This window comes from Eutrema salsugineum, unplaced genomic scaffold (assembly GCF_000478725.1).
Source record: "Eutrema salsugineum unplaced genomic scaffold, Eutsalg1_0 scaffold_6, whole genome shotgun sequence".
Taxonomy (NCBI): Eukaryota; Viridiplantae; Streptophyta; class Magnoliopsida; order Brassicales; family Brassicaceae; genus Eutrema; species Eutrema salsugineum.
In genome coordinates, this window is record NW_006256547.1 from 902,500 (window position 1) to 919,583 (window position 17,084).

Consider the following 17,084-nt stretch of genomic DNA (forward strand, 5'->3'; position numbering starts at 1 on the left):
AACTTTGATCGTGCATTTATTAGATCTTTTTTACAAATTTACAACAAGTACATGAGAAAAGAAAACTCAATCTCTAAGAATATTTCTTCAAGAAGAGAGGTTCCTAGAGATAAAAAAAAAATATCAACTCTGCATTCTAATTGGATTAAAAGTTTGGTTAATTTTTTGGCCGCACTGTTGGTAAATCCGAAACAGTGCCTCGATTAGAACTCCGAAATCTTATTCCGTATAAAAGCCACCTAAGATTATTAATTCATATCTTTCTTTGATCAAATGAGACAGTAACAATTGAATTTCTACATTAACAATTGAATTTATTTGTCAGTATTGACGATCGCAGTGTTGTGTATCTCTGAATTATCTACTGGATTATGTTATGTACGTAGATTTGTTATTGAATTTTCCCATTAGATTCTTTTCCTATTCCAATATCCTTATTTGATACAGTATTTGATTCGTGTATTAATCATGCAATTAAGAAGCTCCTTATAGATTATTTTTCATTATTACAATAATAGTTTATCAGTTGTGCTGCGGTTTTGAGCAAAAAAGTCCATGGTATTTATAAAGTATTTTGTCCTGAAAATGAGCATTAATTAGTTATTTTAAAACGTTAATTAATTTGCAGTGAGTGAAATATTTAATTACTAATTGTCAAAATTTGTCATTAAAATGTCGACGAACCAACACCTATGAAATGAACTTGTTGGTCGTTGACAACTGCAAAATGAGTGATATCATCTATATTCTATATTATTACTTGCAAAGTTGAAATGGCTTAATTGATACTATAAATTAATTATGTCCTTACATATGTGTTCAGTGTTCTCTATCCTTATTAGTCAAACGTGAAAGATTCGATAAGGAAAATAGATTTGATGACGATATATAATCCGTAAAATGTGGTAAAAACTGAAATAAAATAATGGGTTTTCATGTTGAAAATGAAATTGCATCAATAAGTACCGTTTTTTTGCATTGTATATGCGTGAACCACAAAACCAGCATTGAATTAAGGTTGTTATTACACGATGGTAGGGTCGTTTTGTCAAACCGAATCTACTAATGATGTCTGAAAATCCCCAGTTAGCTAGTAACCCCCAGCTATATTTATTACTTAAAACACTATAATGTCACATTAGTTAATTCTTACTATAAGTTGGTCTATAGTCTATAGACTGTAGCTAGGTCTTCATTTCACAAGTAAACTTCGAGAAAACGTGATTATTAAATTCCAAGGTTAATTAAATAGACCAATCAACAAGACCCCATTTTAAATATATACACACATGATACATTGCAAACACATCCATTAACATCTATGCATTAACCTCTCAGTTTTATATGTTCGTTTAATTTGGCTGAGAGAGAGAGAAGATTTACTCATGGAAACATCATTAACTTACGAGATCTTTGATCACTATCAAAACGTCGTCGTTTCGGGTTCCGACGACGTGACGTTTCAGAAAAATCCCTTTTCATGCTCTACCTCTTATGCAACGCCACTAATCTCTCGCTCAATAGCAGAAAAACGATCTCATTGGACGGAATACTTATCTTATCTGCGAGCACGAGGTGGTTCCGGTGAAGAACCGCCGCGTAAGAGGAGGAGGAGAGCGAGAAATGAAAAGAAGATAGAAGAGAAAGAGAAGCAAAGGATGAATCACATTGCCGTCGAGCGTAACCGGAGAAGACAGATGAATCATTTTCTCTCTATCCTCAAATCGATGATGCCTCCCTCGTATTCTCAACGTGTGAGTTTCTTCTATATCTCTTAATTTAATTAATTTCTTTTACTAAAATCCATATATATATATATATATATATATCATTTAGCTGATTCAGCAATGCTAATTGACCAAAACAAAAATAAAGCAATTTTGATATGTACTCGGTGAGAAATTATTTTACCAATGGGTGAACTTTATCCCGATATATAGAGTATTTTTCCCTTTTAATCATTCAACTCTATATTCATCTAACAATACAAATCAAACTTATATTTATTTTTTTGTTTAACAGTTAATAAATTTCATTTTGCCTGCTAATAATTTGCTTTGTGGTATCATTGAATGCTACTAAAAATTTGCAGCCCATATCAATTATAGAGCTTTTTGTTGTTGTTTATTATTTATTAATAGAGTGACCAAGCATCAATCATAGAAGGGACCATTAACTATTTAAAGAAGCAAGAACGACTTCTTCAGTCACTCGAAGCCCAATTAAAAGCCACAGACCCGAATCAAACACCAAACATATTCTCCGACTTCTTCATCTTCCTTCAATTCTCCACCGCCACCGCCTCCGCTGACGTGGAGGTTACGATGGTGGAAAGACATGCCAACATTAAAGTGTTTACAAAGACAAGACCAAAATTGATCTTCAATATTATCAAGAAGTTTCACTCTTTAGGTTTAAGTACTCTTCATCTCAACCTCACAACTTCCAAAGACATGTCTCTCTTCACTTTTAGCGTCAAGGTATACATTACGTTCTTCCTCTCTCTTTTGGGAAAACAATTTTATAATATTGATGATATATAAAATTTGGTTAGTTAACATGTACTATATTTAGGTCTATTGTTTATCTAATTATGTTTAAATATAATTGATTTTCTGGATTAGGTAGAGGAAGATTGTCAATTAACGGCTACAGGTAGTGAGGTCGCAAGTGCAGTGCATGAAGTCGTAAGAAGAATTCACAAGGAAAATTGCATATAAACTAACTTTGAAATTCTATTTTCTATCAATTATCTCTTGTCTATCCAATGTACGTATGTACATAAATAATCAAGTGCCCATATGTCAACAAGTTTTTATAGGCTTAAAATTAGTTTTGTTTTACAAAAATGTCATTTTGTATGCAACAACTGTACCAAAAGTTCAGTTTTGACTTAATTACTAACTAAAAAAATTATTTACTGTACTTATAAGGGGGTAAATGTAAAAAATTAAGAGAAAGTAGGCGAATTTATGATTTTTCAAAGTTCATGTACTTTTCTATCGATTATATAAGAGCTAAGTTTAAGCCCAATAAGGTTCAAATTATGGGCGCTCTTCTCAGCCTCTCAGGCAATTAATGGGCCTTTTAAAGTTATCTCACATTTAGACCAGGTTAATCGAGATGATTGAGATAATTAGCAGTGAACTCGGTATAGAAAGGTCGACTCGATTTACGAGCCTCTTTCTGCGATTAAACGACACTCTTACAGATTTTCTCCAATATCAGATATTTCAATAAAATATATTTGGTAAAAGTAAAAAGATTAAAAGACAACGAATAAAGGTATTTAGTACAGTTTTATCTGAGGGGACAGACGGTATATTTCATACATTTGGTTTTTCTAAAATTATTATGCAATTGATCACATTCATGTCGTGATCAACTTTCTAGAAGATCAACAAAAAATACATCAAGAATCTGGTGGAATTGGTTGCTTTCATAGGATAAACAGCTCATCAACCAAACTCCGTATATAAGATTATATATTCTTCATTTAAAGAAACACCACACCTCTTTTAACTTAGGCTTTTCCGTTTTAATATCTTAGATGGATGCATACGAAATCATCACGTTACTATATCACTATACAAAGAACTCTGCTTTACTAATATATTCACATTACCAAAAAGTCTCAACTCCAAGAACCTTTTTTCTTTATTTTCCACCTTCCTTTATGCTTTCTCTTTTGTTTATTATACATCAAAAAATGCTTCTGTTTTTTTTTTCTTTTTCTTGAACCAATGGTGTGATTCTGGAGCACTTGCAAAAGAAAAACCTATTTTTGAAATATACATATTTGCATAATCTTTTGTTCTCAAGGAAAAAAATAAAAGAGATGCTATATGTGAAGAAGGGGTTAAATGTAAAGAAAATAGTCTTAGCAAACTTGTACAATTATAAATGATTAAATTTATATTGTGATTATATCAAAATCATAATCGAAACGTATACCAAATTATTATGTCAAATTTGATTGATGTATAAAATGATACAGAAATTACTAAACTATGTAGATAAATATAAATTACTAAAATACAATACTACATATTGTAGTAAATAGGCAAAATCGTTACAGAGACAGACAGCTATCTCATCAAAGCTCTGTCGCCTTTCCCATTACCCGATTTTAAAATATAATTTTTCAGTTGTGAATATCCTTTGTACACGACATACTCTTTCTTTGTATGATATTAAATTACACTAAAAGTCTAAAACATATACATGTTGTGTACAACTATTAATCTATTGATGTATATTTATACATACAACATTTACATCCTCAGTGTCATTGATGTTAAATATGATGGGACTTTAATCATAAGCATTAGCCAGCTTTAACGAGACCTTAAAATGCCAGAGTTATTAATTGATATATTAACATTGGTTATGTTGTGTATATTATTAAAATCGTTTATTTAAAAGGTAACAACTTGAAAACACACATAACTGTAAATCATAATTAAATTTTCATGTATTGTTTTCACTTTCACAGCCACTATATTTCACTGAATGTTAGATTTGTTTAACAAATTTCTATTTATTTTTGTTCATTTACATCTGACATATTCTACTGTATTTGTTTTCGGATATCGACACAACGTATCACTACCATAAGGTCCATAAACTAGTAGATAAACTATATTTTTCTAAACTAAAGTTATACTTGCTATTTTTATGTTATTAAATATATCTTCTATATAATATTGAAAATAGTTTCACAGTTTGAGAAGAGTCTCATTTATAATTGTCTATAATCCTATACGTTTCATTACCTACACTCGAATTCAAGCTCGACTCTCCACAATATGTTATCTAAATAAATAGCAACAGAAATAGATAAATTTACGAACATGAATGACACTATATATATATATATATAACTTGTGTTACTGATTCACATTGTACAAAAATGCTGACCCCACATTGACACTAATTTAAAATCTTGTGGGTTAAAGCAAATCAATTTGCATGGCCAACTACTGGACCGACTTTTATGCAATTTTGTATATATAATATTTATTTACGTGTATCTGCTGTATATGTAACACTCATGACCCATGTCTATATTGTATTAAAATGAATGGTTGGTCCAGTGTATTAATACTACGATTGATTATGACATTTTAATTGGAAAATATAAACTATACTGTAGAGTGTCCATTTGGACCTTCTTTTAATCTCTTTTTTACTATATTTTTAAAACATCAAAAATTCAAGTGAAAACGAAGTAGTTAATGCATATATATATTACTCCATGATATATCAATTAAGTTAAATTTACGGTTAATAATTTTATTAATGTATGTATCAAATTAATTTGTAGTTTTCACGATTCTTTCATTTTAAAGTATATTACTAATCGAAATTTGGATTTTTAATGATTTTTCACAAAACTATGAAAGTTAGTACATACGCCAAAGTACAGGATAATTAATTAATATGTAAAAATCGATGCCGGCTCCAAAGTAGCCGAGCTGAAAACCCCATGGACTCGTCAAGATCCTGGATCAGACTGTCACGAATAAACCGGCTACAGCCGGTGTCTAACACTAACCATGGTAAGTTGTTTTTGCATTAATTTAGGACTATTCTTTTTAAATTAAAAAATCCCTTACGAAATTGTGGAAATAACTCAAGATATCTCCAACACTATCCCTAGGGTTAAGCTGTCGTCTTATTTAAAACCCGGAGAAGGACTGTGAGGCCATCTCTCTCTCTCTCTCTCTCTCCCTTCTCTTTTGCTCTCTGTTATAAATTTCGGATTTCTCGGGAAAACAAAAATACACGACTGTGAAATCTCCCTCTCGATTAAAAGTTTAATTTTTTTCCTTGGAGTGTACTAAATGAGTCTTTCTTGGATAATTAGTAACCTTTGATCAATTCTCTGCTTCCATATTGGATGTATCGTAGTCACAGAGCAAAGATCCTTATTTGGAGAGGAAGAGATAGTACACGTATTGGTCGTAGATAGATCCTGATCGTTCATTACTATTACTCAAACGATTTAGGCCTCGATTTAACCATTAAACATAAAATTTCTTTCCTTTTTCCCTGCTTAAGTTAGTTCTCTATCTAAATAGCTCCGACCAAACAAGATGAAGAGATCACGTGGAAGCTCCGATTCTTTATCCGGTTTCTTACCAATTTGCCACTCTGCAACAGGTAAAAAAAAAAAAAAGACTCTTATCGTAATATAACACATATACATACACTTATTTATTTGAATATTCCTGTTAGTTATATATAATGGTCGATCTAGTTAAACCTAAGTTTTGAATTGCAGTTCTGCATATCTTGATGTTGATTAGTGATGACATACTAATGAAATGCAGAATTAGCTAGCGGTACAAACAAGCCGTGTACATATATAATTATTTGGTATTTAAAATTTTGTAAAGACGTGTTTTCTGACATTGCATATTTATCGAGACATTATCCTGACAAGGTTTTGAAATGTAATGTAATCAAACTAATCATTCATGATGACATCATAAATATTCCATATTTAATAGTACCAATTATCCGTTCAGATCGATTAAAGATACCTTTTTTTTATAATGTATTAACGTCATAAATGATTTTATCAGACAAACAAATAAGTCCAAGACCAACAACCACCGGCTTTCTCTATTCCGGCGCCGGAGACTACTCGCCGATGTTCGACGGTCTAGAAGATGACGGAAGCCTAGAAGACATCGGCGTCAGACACGCGTCGGCGGCGGCGGAGAAAAAGCGGCGGTTGAGTGCAGAGCAAGTGAAAGCGTTAGAGAAGAATTTCGAGATTGATAACAAGTTAGAGCCGGAGAGGAAAGTGAAGCTAGCTCAAGAGCTTGGGCTGCAACCGCGCCAAGTGGCGATCTGGTTTCAGAACCGCCGTGCTCGATGGAAGACAAAGCAGCTCGAACGTGATTACGGCGTTCTCAAGTCAAACTTTGACGCACTTAAACGCAGCCGCGACTCGCTTCAACGTGATAATGATTCCCTCTTTGCAGAGGTATATTTTTTTTTTGTTCTAAAAATTAAACGTCTTCTATTTCGTGTGAATAAAACTGGACGTTTAGGCACCCAAAAACACAGGTTAAACGTAATTAATTCTAACTAAACACATCATTTGCTCGGTTAATAGAAGAAACGAACGAATAAGACATTACAATATCGTTTTCAATAAATTAAAATTAATCAGCATCGAAAACACTTTTGACCGTCCAATTAAGGCGTTGAGTGTTTGTTTACGTTTGTTTTTTTTTCTCAACAAGGTTTAATGTTTACGTTTGAGTTATATCGATCGTAGACAAATACAAACGGGGAAAAAAATACTTGAACAAATTTTGTGTTTTTATAACGTTGATAACTTTATAATGAGCTCAAAATTTCATATTTGTTAATTAACTAGACAATTTGAAATAAAAATAACTAAATTATCAAATAAAATTTAGAGATAACTTATTTTTGTAAAAAGTCAGAGATAACTTATGATTTAAATTATTACATTTCTGCAGATTAAAGAGCTAAGAGCAAAAGTTAACGTTGAAGGGCCCGGCGGGAGCAATGGTAACACGTCCATAGAAGAAGACGGCATTGCAAAAAGGGTGGAAGCGATGGTGAATCAGAGTAATAAGGAAGTCTTACAGCTAAGCCACCGTCCTCCGCCGCCAAATATTCCTACGGAAGTTCCGACATCGGAGCTCACATACGAGATGTTTAACATTTTTCCACGTACCGAAAGCTTCAGGGAAGATCCTGCCGATAGTAGCGACTCAAGCGCGGTTTTGAACGAAGAATATAGTCCCACAAGGGCTGAAGCGGCGGCGGCCACGGCGGTGGAAATGTCGACGATGGGATGTTTTAGCCAATTCGTGAAGATGGAAGAGCATGAAGATCTTTTTAGTGGAGAGGAAGCTTGCAAGTTGTTTGCGGACAATGAGCAGTGGTATTGCTCCGGTCAGTGGAATTCGTAAGGCGAGAGAGATAATATTGAGGAAAAAATTGAAAACTTAGGAAAATATTGAGGAACATTTGTGAAAATATGCTGTAATGGAAATGGGGTTGGAAAATTGAATTACCCAAAATGTTGGGGTCTTAGTTGATAAGGGAGGAAAATGAAGCGAGAGGATTAAAACCGAGAGATCACGTGCGGTTTCATGCACGTGCAGCCGTAATCCTTACAAGGTTAAAGATAGAGGACGAAGAAGTCTGCAAAAAAAAACTATGTCAAGGTGAAATCTTTTTTTCGACGTTTATACTATTATTACTTTGAATAATTGCGTAGTTGAATTGAATGTAATGATAATAATATCTTTATGTTCCAAAGGCTTTTAGAGACTGTGAGCACACGAAGCTACGACTATTCTCTTTTGTTTTTCTCATCGTCCGTTAATGACTATTCACAACTCAAAAAGATTTTACAGTCTTGCAAATTTGTAGTAGTCGTTTACAGAACTCTGTCTTCACTGGTTAATTTGAAAGTTAACATGATACAATCGCTAATAAGAACTGATAATTTTAAGATTAGGAGTTGACGAGCTGTTTAAACTTTGACATATCTAATTTTATAAGATATGAAGTACCTAATATAACGACTTTACAAAAAAAAAGATCAAATCAAACTTAAATATAGTTACCAACATTTGAAGAGGTCAAACTATTTTTTTTTTGTTTGTTTCACTATATAATTAATTTTTCAAAGGGCATTGGTTTATTGCTGAGTTTGTAGACAGTGTATAAATTCATATTGAAATGTTTTGAAATATTTTAGTTTAAGGTTAACCATAGTCTATACAGGGCCGTGGCTAAATTTTTTTTTAACATCTTGAAAAGCTTATTTATTTTTACCAAAAATATAAAATATTATAATTTGAAAGGTATATATATACTTTTAAAGCTTAAAAATAGATATTTTCATATTACAGCATAGTTTCTAAATTTTTTTTTATATAAAAAATAGTTAAAAATAAAATTAAAATATCAAAACAATACGAAAATATTAAAAAAAAAGTAGTATAAGATGTTAAATCTCTAACTGTGGTATTTATATATTTTTCTCTCTTAATTTTTTTTGTGTTTTTGGAAATTTGTTTAGGGTTGGGCACGGCTCTGAGTCTATACTTATATCATATTCATACATGTTTAGTTTTAGCATTCGTGTTATCATTTATAAACATATCATTATTTTAGATGGTGAGTCTGGTGGCAACATACTTTCGACATATTAATCTGTGTGGATTAATTTATTTTTTGGTCAGTATATAACCTTTTTATTTTCTTTTTGCGACGGACAAAATATTATCGAAACATAACGCCTTGTTTCGAATGGATTCGAAGCAACGTTCAACATTCGAATCATTCGATCGCGCATAATTTTCTTTTTCATTGTCTTTTGAAAATTTATAAGTAAAGACATGGAGATAAAACATGAAAAGCCGAGCCACCTACTTGGATCTCCCTAAATATCCGTGTTTGTTTCTAGCCGTTCCTTTTACTCCTTTTGTTACTTGCTTTTTACAACCTAAAGCCTTTTTCTTCTTCTTAATTTGCCTTTTTGCTTCAAATACTGAATACTATATTTTTTTAAAAAAAAAAAAATTCAATATATGACCATTTACAATTTTTATTTATTTGTAAGTGGAACCGTTAACTAGTAACCAAGGGTCACTGTTTTAGCACTAAATTCATGTGGTGGGGGGAGGGGGGGTATATTCACTCAGCTCAGTCTTGTTCGACGATGTTTTCTGAATTGATACAGTAGTATTTTATATATCTGAAATTGATAAGCATGGATTTTAGAAATTATTAACAATTTCGCGACGACAAACAAAAAAAAATTACAATTTAGTAAAATAGCAAATAAAAAATGAAAAATTCAGACGAGCGGTAGTGGAGAGATGCACATGGGATTCTGTTCAACGAGTTTCAGAAAATATTTTGTTTAGTAAGGTTTTATTTCCATGCGGCGATCCGTATCTTGATCACTGAATTTCAAGACGTGTCAGCCGTACACGTGTTGTTCTCGATGTTGGATTTAGAGAAGGCCAAAAACCCCAAAAGCTGTGGTAGGGCCCGCATATAGCCAGTAGACCCCACGAGACTTTTGCGCTATCCCTTTCAGACAAAGACATTGGTGGAGAGGCATGTGGTGTGGGACCCTTTTTACATCGAACACGTCACTTTAACGCCGTCGCGTCACCGTTTATATCACACGCATATCTCGCAGACTCTTCTCTTTTCATGTTCTTTTTTTTCCCCCGGTAATGGTATATATGCACGTGTATATATATTATCGCTCATCATTTACCGCCGTCAAAAAGTTATTTCCTGGTCAACAAAAAAATAAAATACAATTGCTTGATTACAATTTACAATAGCCAGTAATTCTTTTGTCAATCTTTACAGTATAAAAAGAGTAATGAAAAAAACTCATTTGTTAAAATAAGTGGAGAAAGATGCTGGCGAACAAGGAAAGGAGCAACAAAGATAAAATTTGGGTAACAACAATATTGGTCTGTATTGTTTAAGCGGTATCTACATCTTTCGGTAGAACTATAACTTTAAAAAAAAAAAAAAAAGTTAACCAACTTCACATGCATAAAATAACATAATATGAAAGTGATACTTTTTTCTGTATATTTTAAACACTTTAATTAAAATATTAATTGAACCTAACAGTGATTATGTAATAAGTAGAGAGATTTGGTTATCTGAGATGGAAAATTGTAAGTGTAAGTGCAATACTCTATAAGAATTTTATTATTCTAATCTTCTTGGGATTAAAAGAATTTATTCTGTATGGTTATAAACTATCCATAATTATAAACTAGAGATCAGATCATTAAGTAAAACGGGATTAGAATTACAGTAAAACCTCTATAAATTAATAATGTCGGAATCATGGTATTTTATTAATTTATCGTGATATTAATTAATCTATAAATTAATAATTATTAATTTATAAAAAAAAATTACATGAAACATATAATTTTCTATAAATATATTTGGAAAAATGTTATAGTTTAAAATTTTAACTTTAACAAATTTCATAATATAAATTATGATTAACAATCATAACTATCGTAATAAAACAGTTTTTCATACCATATTGGATTGTCCATGTAAAAATATATATGTTTGTAAGTATAAATTTTTTTAAAAATTATGGCTACTATCTGTATAAAATTAAAGATAACTCTACAATATATTTAAAAATATTTACAGATAAAAGAATTAATTATCAAATTAAAAAATCATAAATTTTGAATGAATATCGTAAAACACCAATAAGAACTACTTATATAATAATTAGAGATATAAAATTCAATAAAATTTCAACATTAACTAAAAGCAAACATATTAGTTATATTTTAGAATATTATATATATATATTTTTTCATAAATTTATATGATTATTAATTTATACTTTTGTTGGGACCATATATTTACATAGGAGTTTCAAAAAATTATTATTTTATTATCTTATCAAATTTGATGGATTTTTACATTGGTCCGACTTGAAAATATTAAAATTTATTAATTTATAGTGATTATTAATTTATCAAGTATTAATTTATAAAGATTTGGCTGTAATAATTTATATAAGAAGGAGTATAATTCCCTTAAAGAAATAGTTGTTCACGTCGACTTGCACTACCAATTTATTTTAACACAATATATACGCACGCAATCATAAAGAGAAAATGAAATAAGTAAGAATCTTAACTATAATTGGCTGTCTGATAACTGATATAATTAGATTAAGAAGCCAAGGGAATAATTGATCATTATCTAAGACTTGGGGTGACGCTAATATTGTACTCCCACCTGGAGTAGTTTTTAGGCATATTTGTGTTTTTTTTTTGTTTGGGGTGGGGGGGTGAGAAACGTCGTTTGTTCTTAATAGCATTTATTTTCCCCTATATATTTATTTTTCTAGTTTGTTTAATTAAAGATAGAGAATGCATGCATGCATAACTCTTAATTAATGATATGAAACCAAAATATAATTTTAGTTTTTTGATAAAAGAGTATATATAATAGATCGAAGCTTGCTGTATACGTTATATATTATTTTCGTAGATGTCAATTTTTTTTTTTTTAAAAAAGGGTTCATTAGATGGCTGGATTCGAACATTCTATAATATTTTGTTTTTTTTCTATAATATTTTGATATTTTGTAGCTCCTTAGTTAACCGATAAAGAATTTGTAGCGCAAAACATATGGACTCACGTAAAGCCGACTTCAATTAATCTCGAGCCATATGACAAACCAATACCATATAATATAACAATTCTGTTCCACCAGCAGATGTTTTTACCCAACTCAAGTCCAGACACCATAACATATTAACATATACTCCATTCTCCAGTTACAATTTACTGTGTCAGTAGCAGAAAAAGGATCTTCTTGCATTGTTGGACGCGTACTCCTAGGCATATCTTTGTATAATATAAAAGAGATCTGCTCTTGTGCTTCTAAGTTCCAATTAATAATACTAGTCCAGCAAATAGATACTATAATATGTTTTCTTAATGACAATCAACGGCGAAGCATTTAACTCGCTTTTCTATTTCTTTGATTATAAGCAACCAATACGAACAAATAAACAGATTAGTTATGGTATTGGTATACACGGTTTATGTAAAGAAATATTAAAAATAAAATAGTAGTAATAAATAAGTAGATGGACAGATTCTAATTTTGGTCGAGAATTATGTGTAATGCCAACTTGATGCTGCCCAAGTTCCGAACCATGCATGTGCACTTATACCCGCAGGATATATGCTGTCTCCACATTTCTATTTTAAAATATAGTCTATCAGGAAAAATATCTAAGAGAGCTGGAGTTACCGAGGACAGCGGGAAATTTAACTGAAGATCCCATTTGTGAAAAAAACGGAAGTTCCACTTATCTATGTCACCCCGATCGACTAATAAGTTGCTGATATTGCCGTAGTTTTTGTTTTTTTCGATTTGGATTTTGCGAGACCAACCTTTTTTTTTTGTTGGGTCTGCACTTACAAATTTTCAAACATTTCGTAAATTTTTTCATATTGTTGCATTCAAGACCAAAAACGCAGTATCTAAAACCATAACTCTAAAATAATTTTTCATATGGTTGGATACAAGATCAAGAACGCCGTATCTAAAACTTTCAAGATCAAGAACGCCGTACTAAAACCAAAACTTTAAAATAAATGTTAAATGATCTATATTTTTGTTTTGTTTTTTGAACGTTAGTCTTTTACGTCTTGTTTGTTGTTGTTGTTGCCAAAAACATATTAGTCGTTTAAGAATATGTGGAAACAAATGTAATTTTTGTTAATAAAGAGCAAAATACTCGCCATAACGGGACGTCGTGAGGTCCACAAAGAAAAACAAGATCGGCTTTTGTCATGTCACGAAGTAGGTAGGACCCACATTCATCCCCCCCATTTTACTCGTTAAGCCAATTTTGACTCTTCCTGTCACGTAAGCAGCAGTAACCTCTTCGCCCTTTCCATATGCCTCGGAGTTCATAAAGCGACTGTACGTGTGACTCACTCACGCGCGCGCGCGCGTAAGCCAACATCCAATTCGGTTCTTCTTTGATAGATACATCGAGCCGGTCTCAGTCCGTATCGGCTAATATTTACCAATTTTTTCCTGTATTGATTGGATTTTAAACCGAAAGCGAAAAGTAATTTTGGTATATTCCACCTTCTACATGAATTGGCCACCTTATCATTGCCAGATGTACATTTTATAACAGTGTCTAATTATTCGTTGAGTAATCAACATGTCAGCTAAACCCTTTTAACCCATGAAAGTCAAAACTGAGGTATATCAATCAGATCCAAAAGCACACAGACCAATAAATCCAAAACAGGTTGTCTTCTCTATGGATTGCATATTCAGCTTGCACAACCATGCACGATATTTTATATTTGGTTTGTCAGAAATCTCTCATAGATTTATGGTTTCAATTGGTTTCTTCTATTGAGTCATGGTTCATCACCACTTCTTGTTCCCCCCCCCCCCCAGCACCCCCTTTAAATAGGTGGTATGTTGTAGCATCGTAATTTCAGTTAAACAATAAAAAAAAAAAACAGTTAAAAAAAATCAAATTAAGGGTTGTTAATGCATGAGATCTAATACATAAAGTACATATGTACTAAATTGTTTGCTGCTTGTCTCTCAGCTGAATAACATCTACAACACTCGTGTTGTACCTTGGCTAATAGTTAGTGTGCTTAGTATTTTTAATTACATTTTGGTATAAATAACTCCGGCCTTGGAAGTAGTTGGTTAGCGCGTAGGTCTCATAGATACTGAGTGATCAATGAGGTCAAGAGTTCGAAATGTCTCTCTGTCCAAACTTATTTTAGATTCATTTTTTTTTACTAATGGGCCTCTCTCTAGTTGACCATAAACCCAACTTGCTTCTGAGCCATGTTTTACGTGAGCCGCGACTTATGTTTTGATAAGTTTCATACTACAATTTCTGTGCCCATTAATATCGCAAGACGAATGAAATTATACTCGTTCCCTGTATATATATATTTTTCCAACAGTTTACCACTACAAAATTCGTTTTTTTTTTCACCCAGTCGATTATACAATCTATAAATAATTTTCTATTGCAATTGTATTCATAAGCATTTAAAAAAAAGTATTCTTAACCAACAAGCGATAATGAAAGAAAAAAGCGAATTTTGTGTCAATAAGAAATACAAACTTGATTAATTTATAAACGGAAACAAACGTTAACGTAGAAGGTAAATTTCCTTACGCAAAGTTTCAAACATATTTATTGATTTTTTATGCTTCATCGAAGCCACGAGATCCATGGAACACGCATTAGAGATGTTAATAAAAAAAAAACTAAAAACCAATTATTTAATGTTTAGGAAGGTTCATCGAATAAATATAGTTTTTCCGGATTAGGTAGTAACAAGAGGATCTACTCTGTAATCTGGTCCTAAAAAATTCACTAATTCCCATGATCATGAACCGTGCAAACTTCTAGAATTTTGTATCCTCCAAAAATTCATTCCCCATAAACTGTGGTCGCCCTTTTTGACTACATCTCACGTGCGCACGAATTGAAGTTTACGGCGCACCATTCTTCCAAGAAACGAAAATAAAAATGTACACAGACATACATCAAAATTGCGTAAATAAATACGGAAAAATAAAATAAAATCTTTAACAAAAAAAAAATAAAAAAAAATAGGGAAACAATAAAAAGAGAGTCGAATGCGCACGAGTAGGTTATTTGGTTACGCGTCACAAGCGAGTCCGAGAATGAGTCCACCGGCCACGGTCACCGTCAGATGAGACCTAACAAGTGGGTCCCAGAGCCATGTTGAGTGTTCGTTTAAATCACAACCGTCCATCGCTATCACCCCCTTCAATTGCGTTTCTTTTGTTGACCGGACCCTCCTCTTCGCGTCTACATTGTGAATTGTGTCAAAGTGCAAGTGTGAACCGAAACAAGCGAGTTTTAGTAGTGTCACGAGGCTGTGACTTGTCACTCACATCACCCATTCTATGATCTTCATTAACTAACTGCAGCAAAATCTATGGACATTCCGGTTTTGTTTTTCAATAAAATGAAATTTACAAAAAATTTGATTGAAAAAAGTTTAAACGTCAAAACACCTGTAATTTATTTTGAACAACTTAAATAAAAATAAAAATGAGAAACTTTAAAGATAGTAGTAGATCACAAATTAAAAATATCATCTAAAGCACATTTTTATCAAAGTTAAGAAATCTATATTAAAAAATGTAAGCTATATTAAAAAGTAAGCAAATCAAAAATTTTGAAAGAATAAACTAAATATCAATTTAGATGAGATTTTTTCTTAAATTGAGATGATCAGGTAAATTGAAGAAAATAAGATTTTAATCAATTAAGAAATCAAAATTAAACTAAATTTATGTGGAGAAGATCTACTACTTTTTAATTCTTCTTTTTTTTTTTGACATTTTCAGTATTATACAGAGAACAGAATGTTTAACTTTATCAGAATAACAATCATTTTTTTATATATTGACGTAAAAAGAAAAACAGTCATTTTACGTATAAGTGGTCCTTTACACGTCAAAGCAGTGTCTTCTGCGAAAAAAGCCCTGTCACTAGAGCGAAACCTTAATGAACTTTCTTTGGTTATACCGACGTTCAAAGTACACGTGGCAACAATACACTCGTAGGTACGCACGTGCACGTGCGCGTGGGTGTATATGTATATATATTACAATGTAAGACCTCTCAAGAGTAATCAAAGTGGTAAAAAAGAAGAAGATGGAATGCAGAAAACACAACCACCAAGGGAACAGAGGAGTATGCCCTTCTTGTTTAAGGGATAAACTCTCTCGCTTACCCAATACGACTTCGTATTACGTCCTAAACCGATCTGACCCTTCTTCTTCCTCATCTACAACCGTTTCGTCTCCTCCGTCGTGGCCGGCGGCGGTTAAGGATCACCACCGGAGAGCAGGTTCAATGTCGATGTCGTTCGCTGTGAGGGAAGCGTTGAGTGGTAATCTGATTGAAGCTTTAGGTGGAGGATTGAAGAAGAGCAGATCTATGGCTCATGTTCCCAAGGATTCGTATATCGTTAGGGATTCGAAGAAGAAGAAGAGTAAGACGACCACGACGACGGAGAAATTGAAATCCACGACGGCGAAGAAGACTGGGTTTTGGACGAAGTTGCTTCATCTCAAAGGGAAAGGCGGTGGAGCCGACGCCGGAGGATTGGTTACGTCACGGCAAAGAGTTTATTAAATGACCGAATTTAGTTTTTTCCTTTTTTTTTTTCCTGAAATTTTATTTTTGATGTGTACAGTTACAGTCTTACAGATAACAGAAGGTCAAATGGAGGAAAAAATAAATGAATAATTGAAAATAGAGACTGGTTTGTATTGTACTAGGATTTCTCACAAATCGAAATTTGACCAAAGATACGTAAAGAGCTCTGAAATTTCCTGGTATCTGACCAACCAATTACTCATTTTGATATTTTTATTTTTTATTTTTTATTCATTTTGTTACAGGATGATTTTGATCATATCCTTTGCAAGCCACCTCATGACTCATTCATGAAAT

General features: G+C 32.3%; 3 protein-coding genes across 3 annotated transcripts; all 3 read left to right on the plus strand.

The window, feature by feature from the left end:
* The first annotated feature begins 1,385 nt into the window (after positions 1-1,385).
* LOC18012560 (transcription factor bHLH99) lies at positions 1,386-2,720 on the plus strand. Its single transcript, XM_006393985.2, has 3 exons — positions 1,386-1,754; positions 2,142-2,480; positions 2,625-2,720. Exons 1-3 carry the CDS (start codon positions 1,386-1,388, stop codon positions 2,718-2,720), a joined length of 804 nt encoding a protein of 267 aa, XP_006394047.1.
* A 2,977-nt stretch (positions 2,721-5,697) lies between these two features.
* LOC18013027 (homeobox-leucine zipper protein ATHB-5) lies at positions 5,698-8,321 on the plus strand. Its single transcript, XM_006393986.2, has 3 exons — positions 5,698-6,165; positions 6,591-6,997; positions 7,503-8,321. The coding sequence occupies exons 1-3, from the start codon at positions 6,099-6,101 to the stop codon at positions 7,959-7,961; spliced, it is 933 nt and encodes a 310-aa protein (XP_006394048.1). The 5' UTR covers positions 5,698-6,098; the 3' UTR covers positions 7,962-8,321.
* Positions 8,322-16,249: 7,928 nt separating this feature from the next.
* LOC18013028 lies at positions 16,250-16,989 on the plus strand. The gene has a single exon (XM_006393987.2). It carries the CDS (start codon positions 16,281-16,283, stop codon positions 16,761-16,763), a length of 483 nt encoding a protein of 160 aa, XP_006394049.1. The 5' UTR covers positions 16,250-16,280; the 3' UTR covers positions 16,764-16,989.
* The last annotated feature ends 95 nt before the right edge of the window (positions 16,990-17,084 follow it).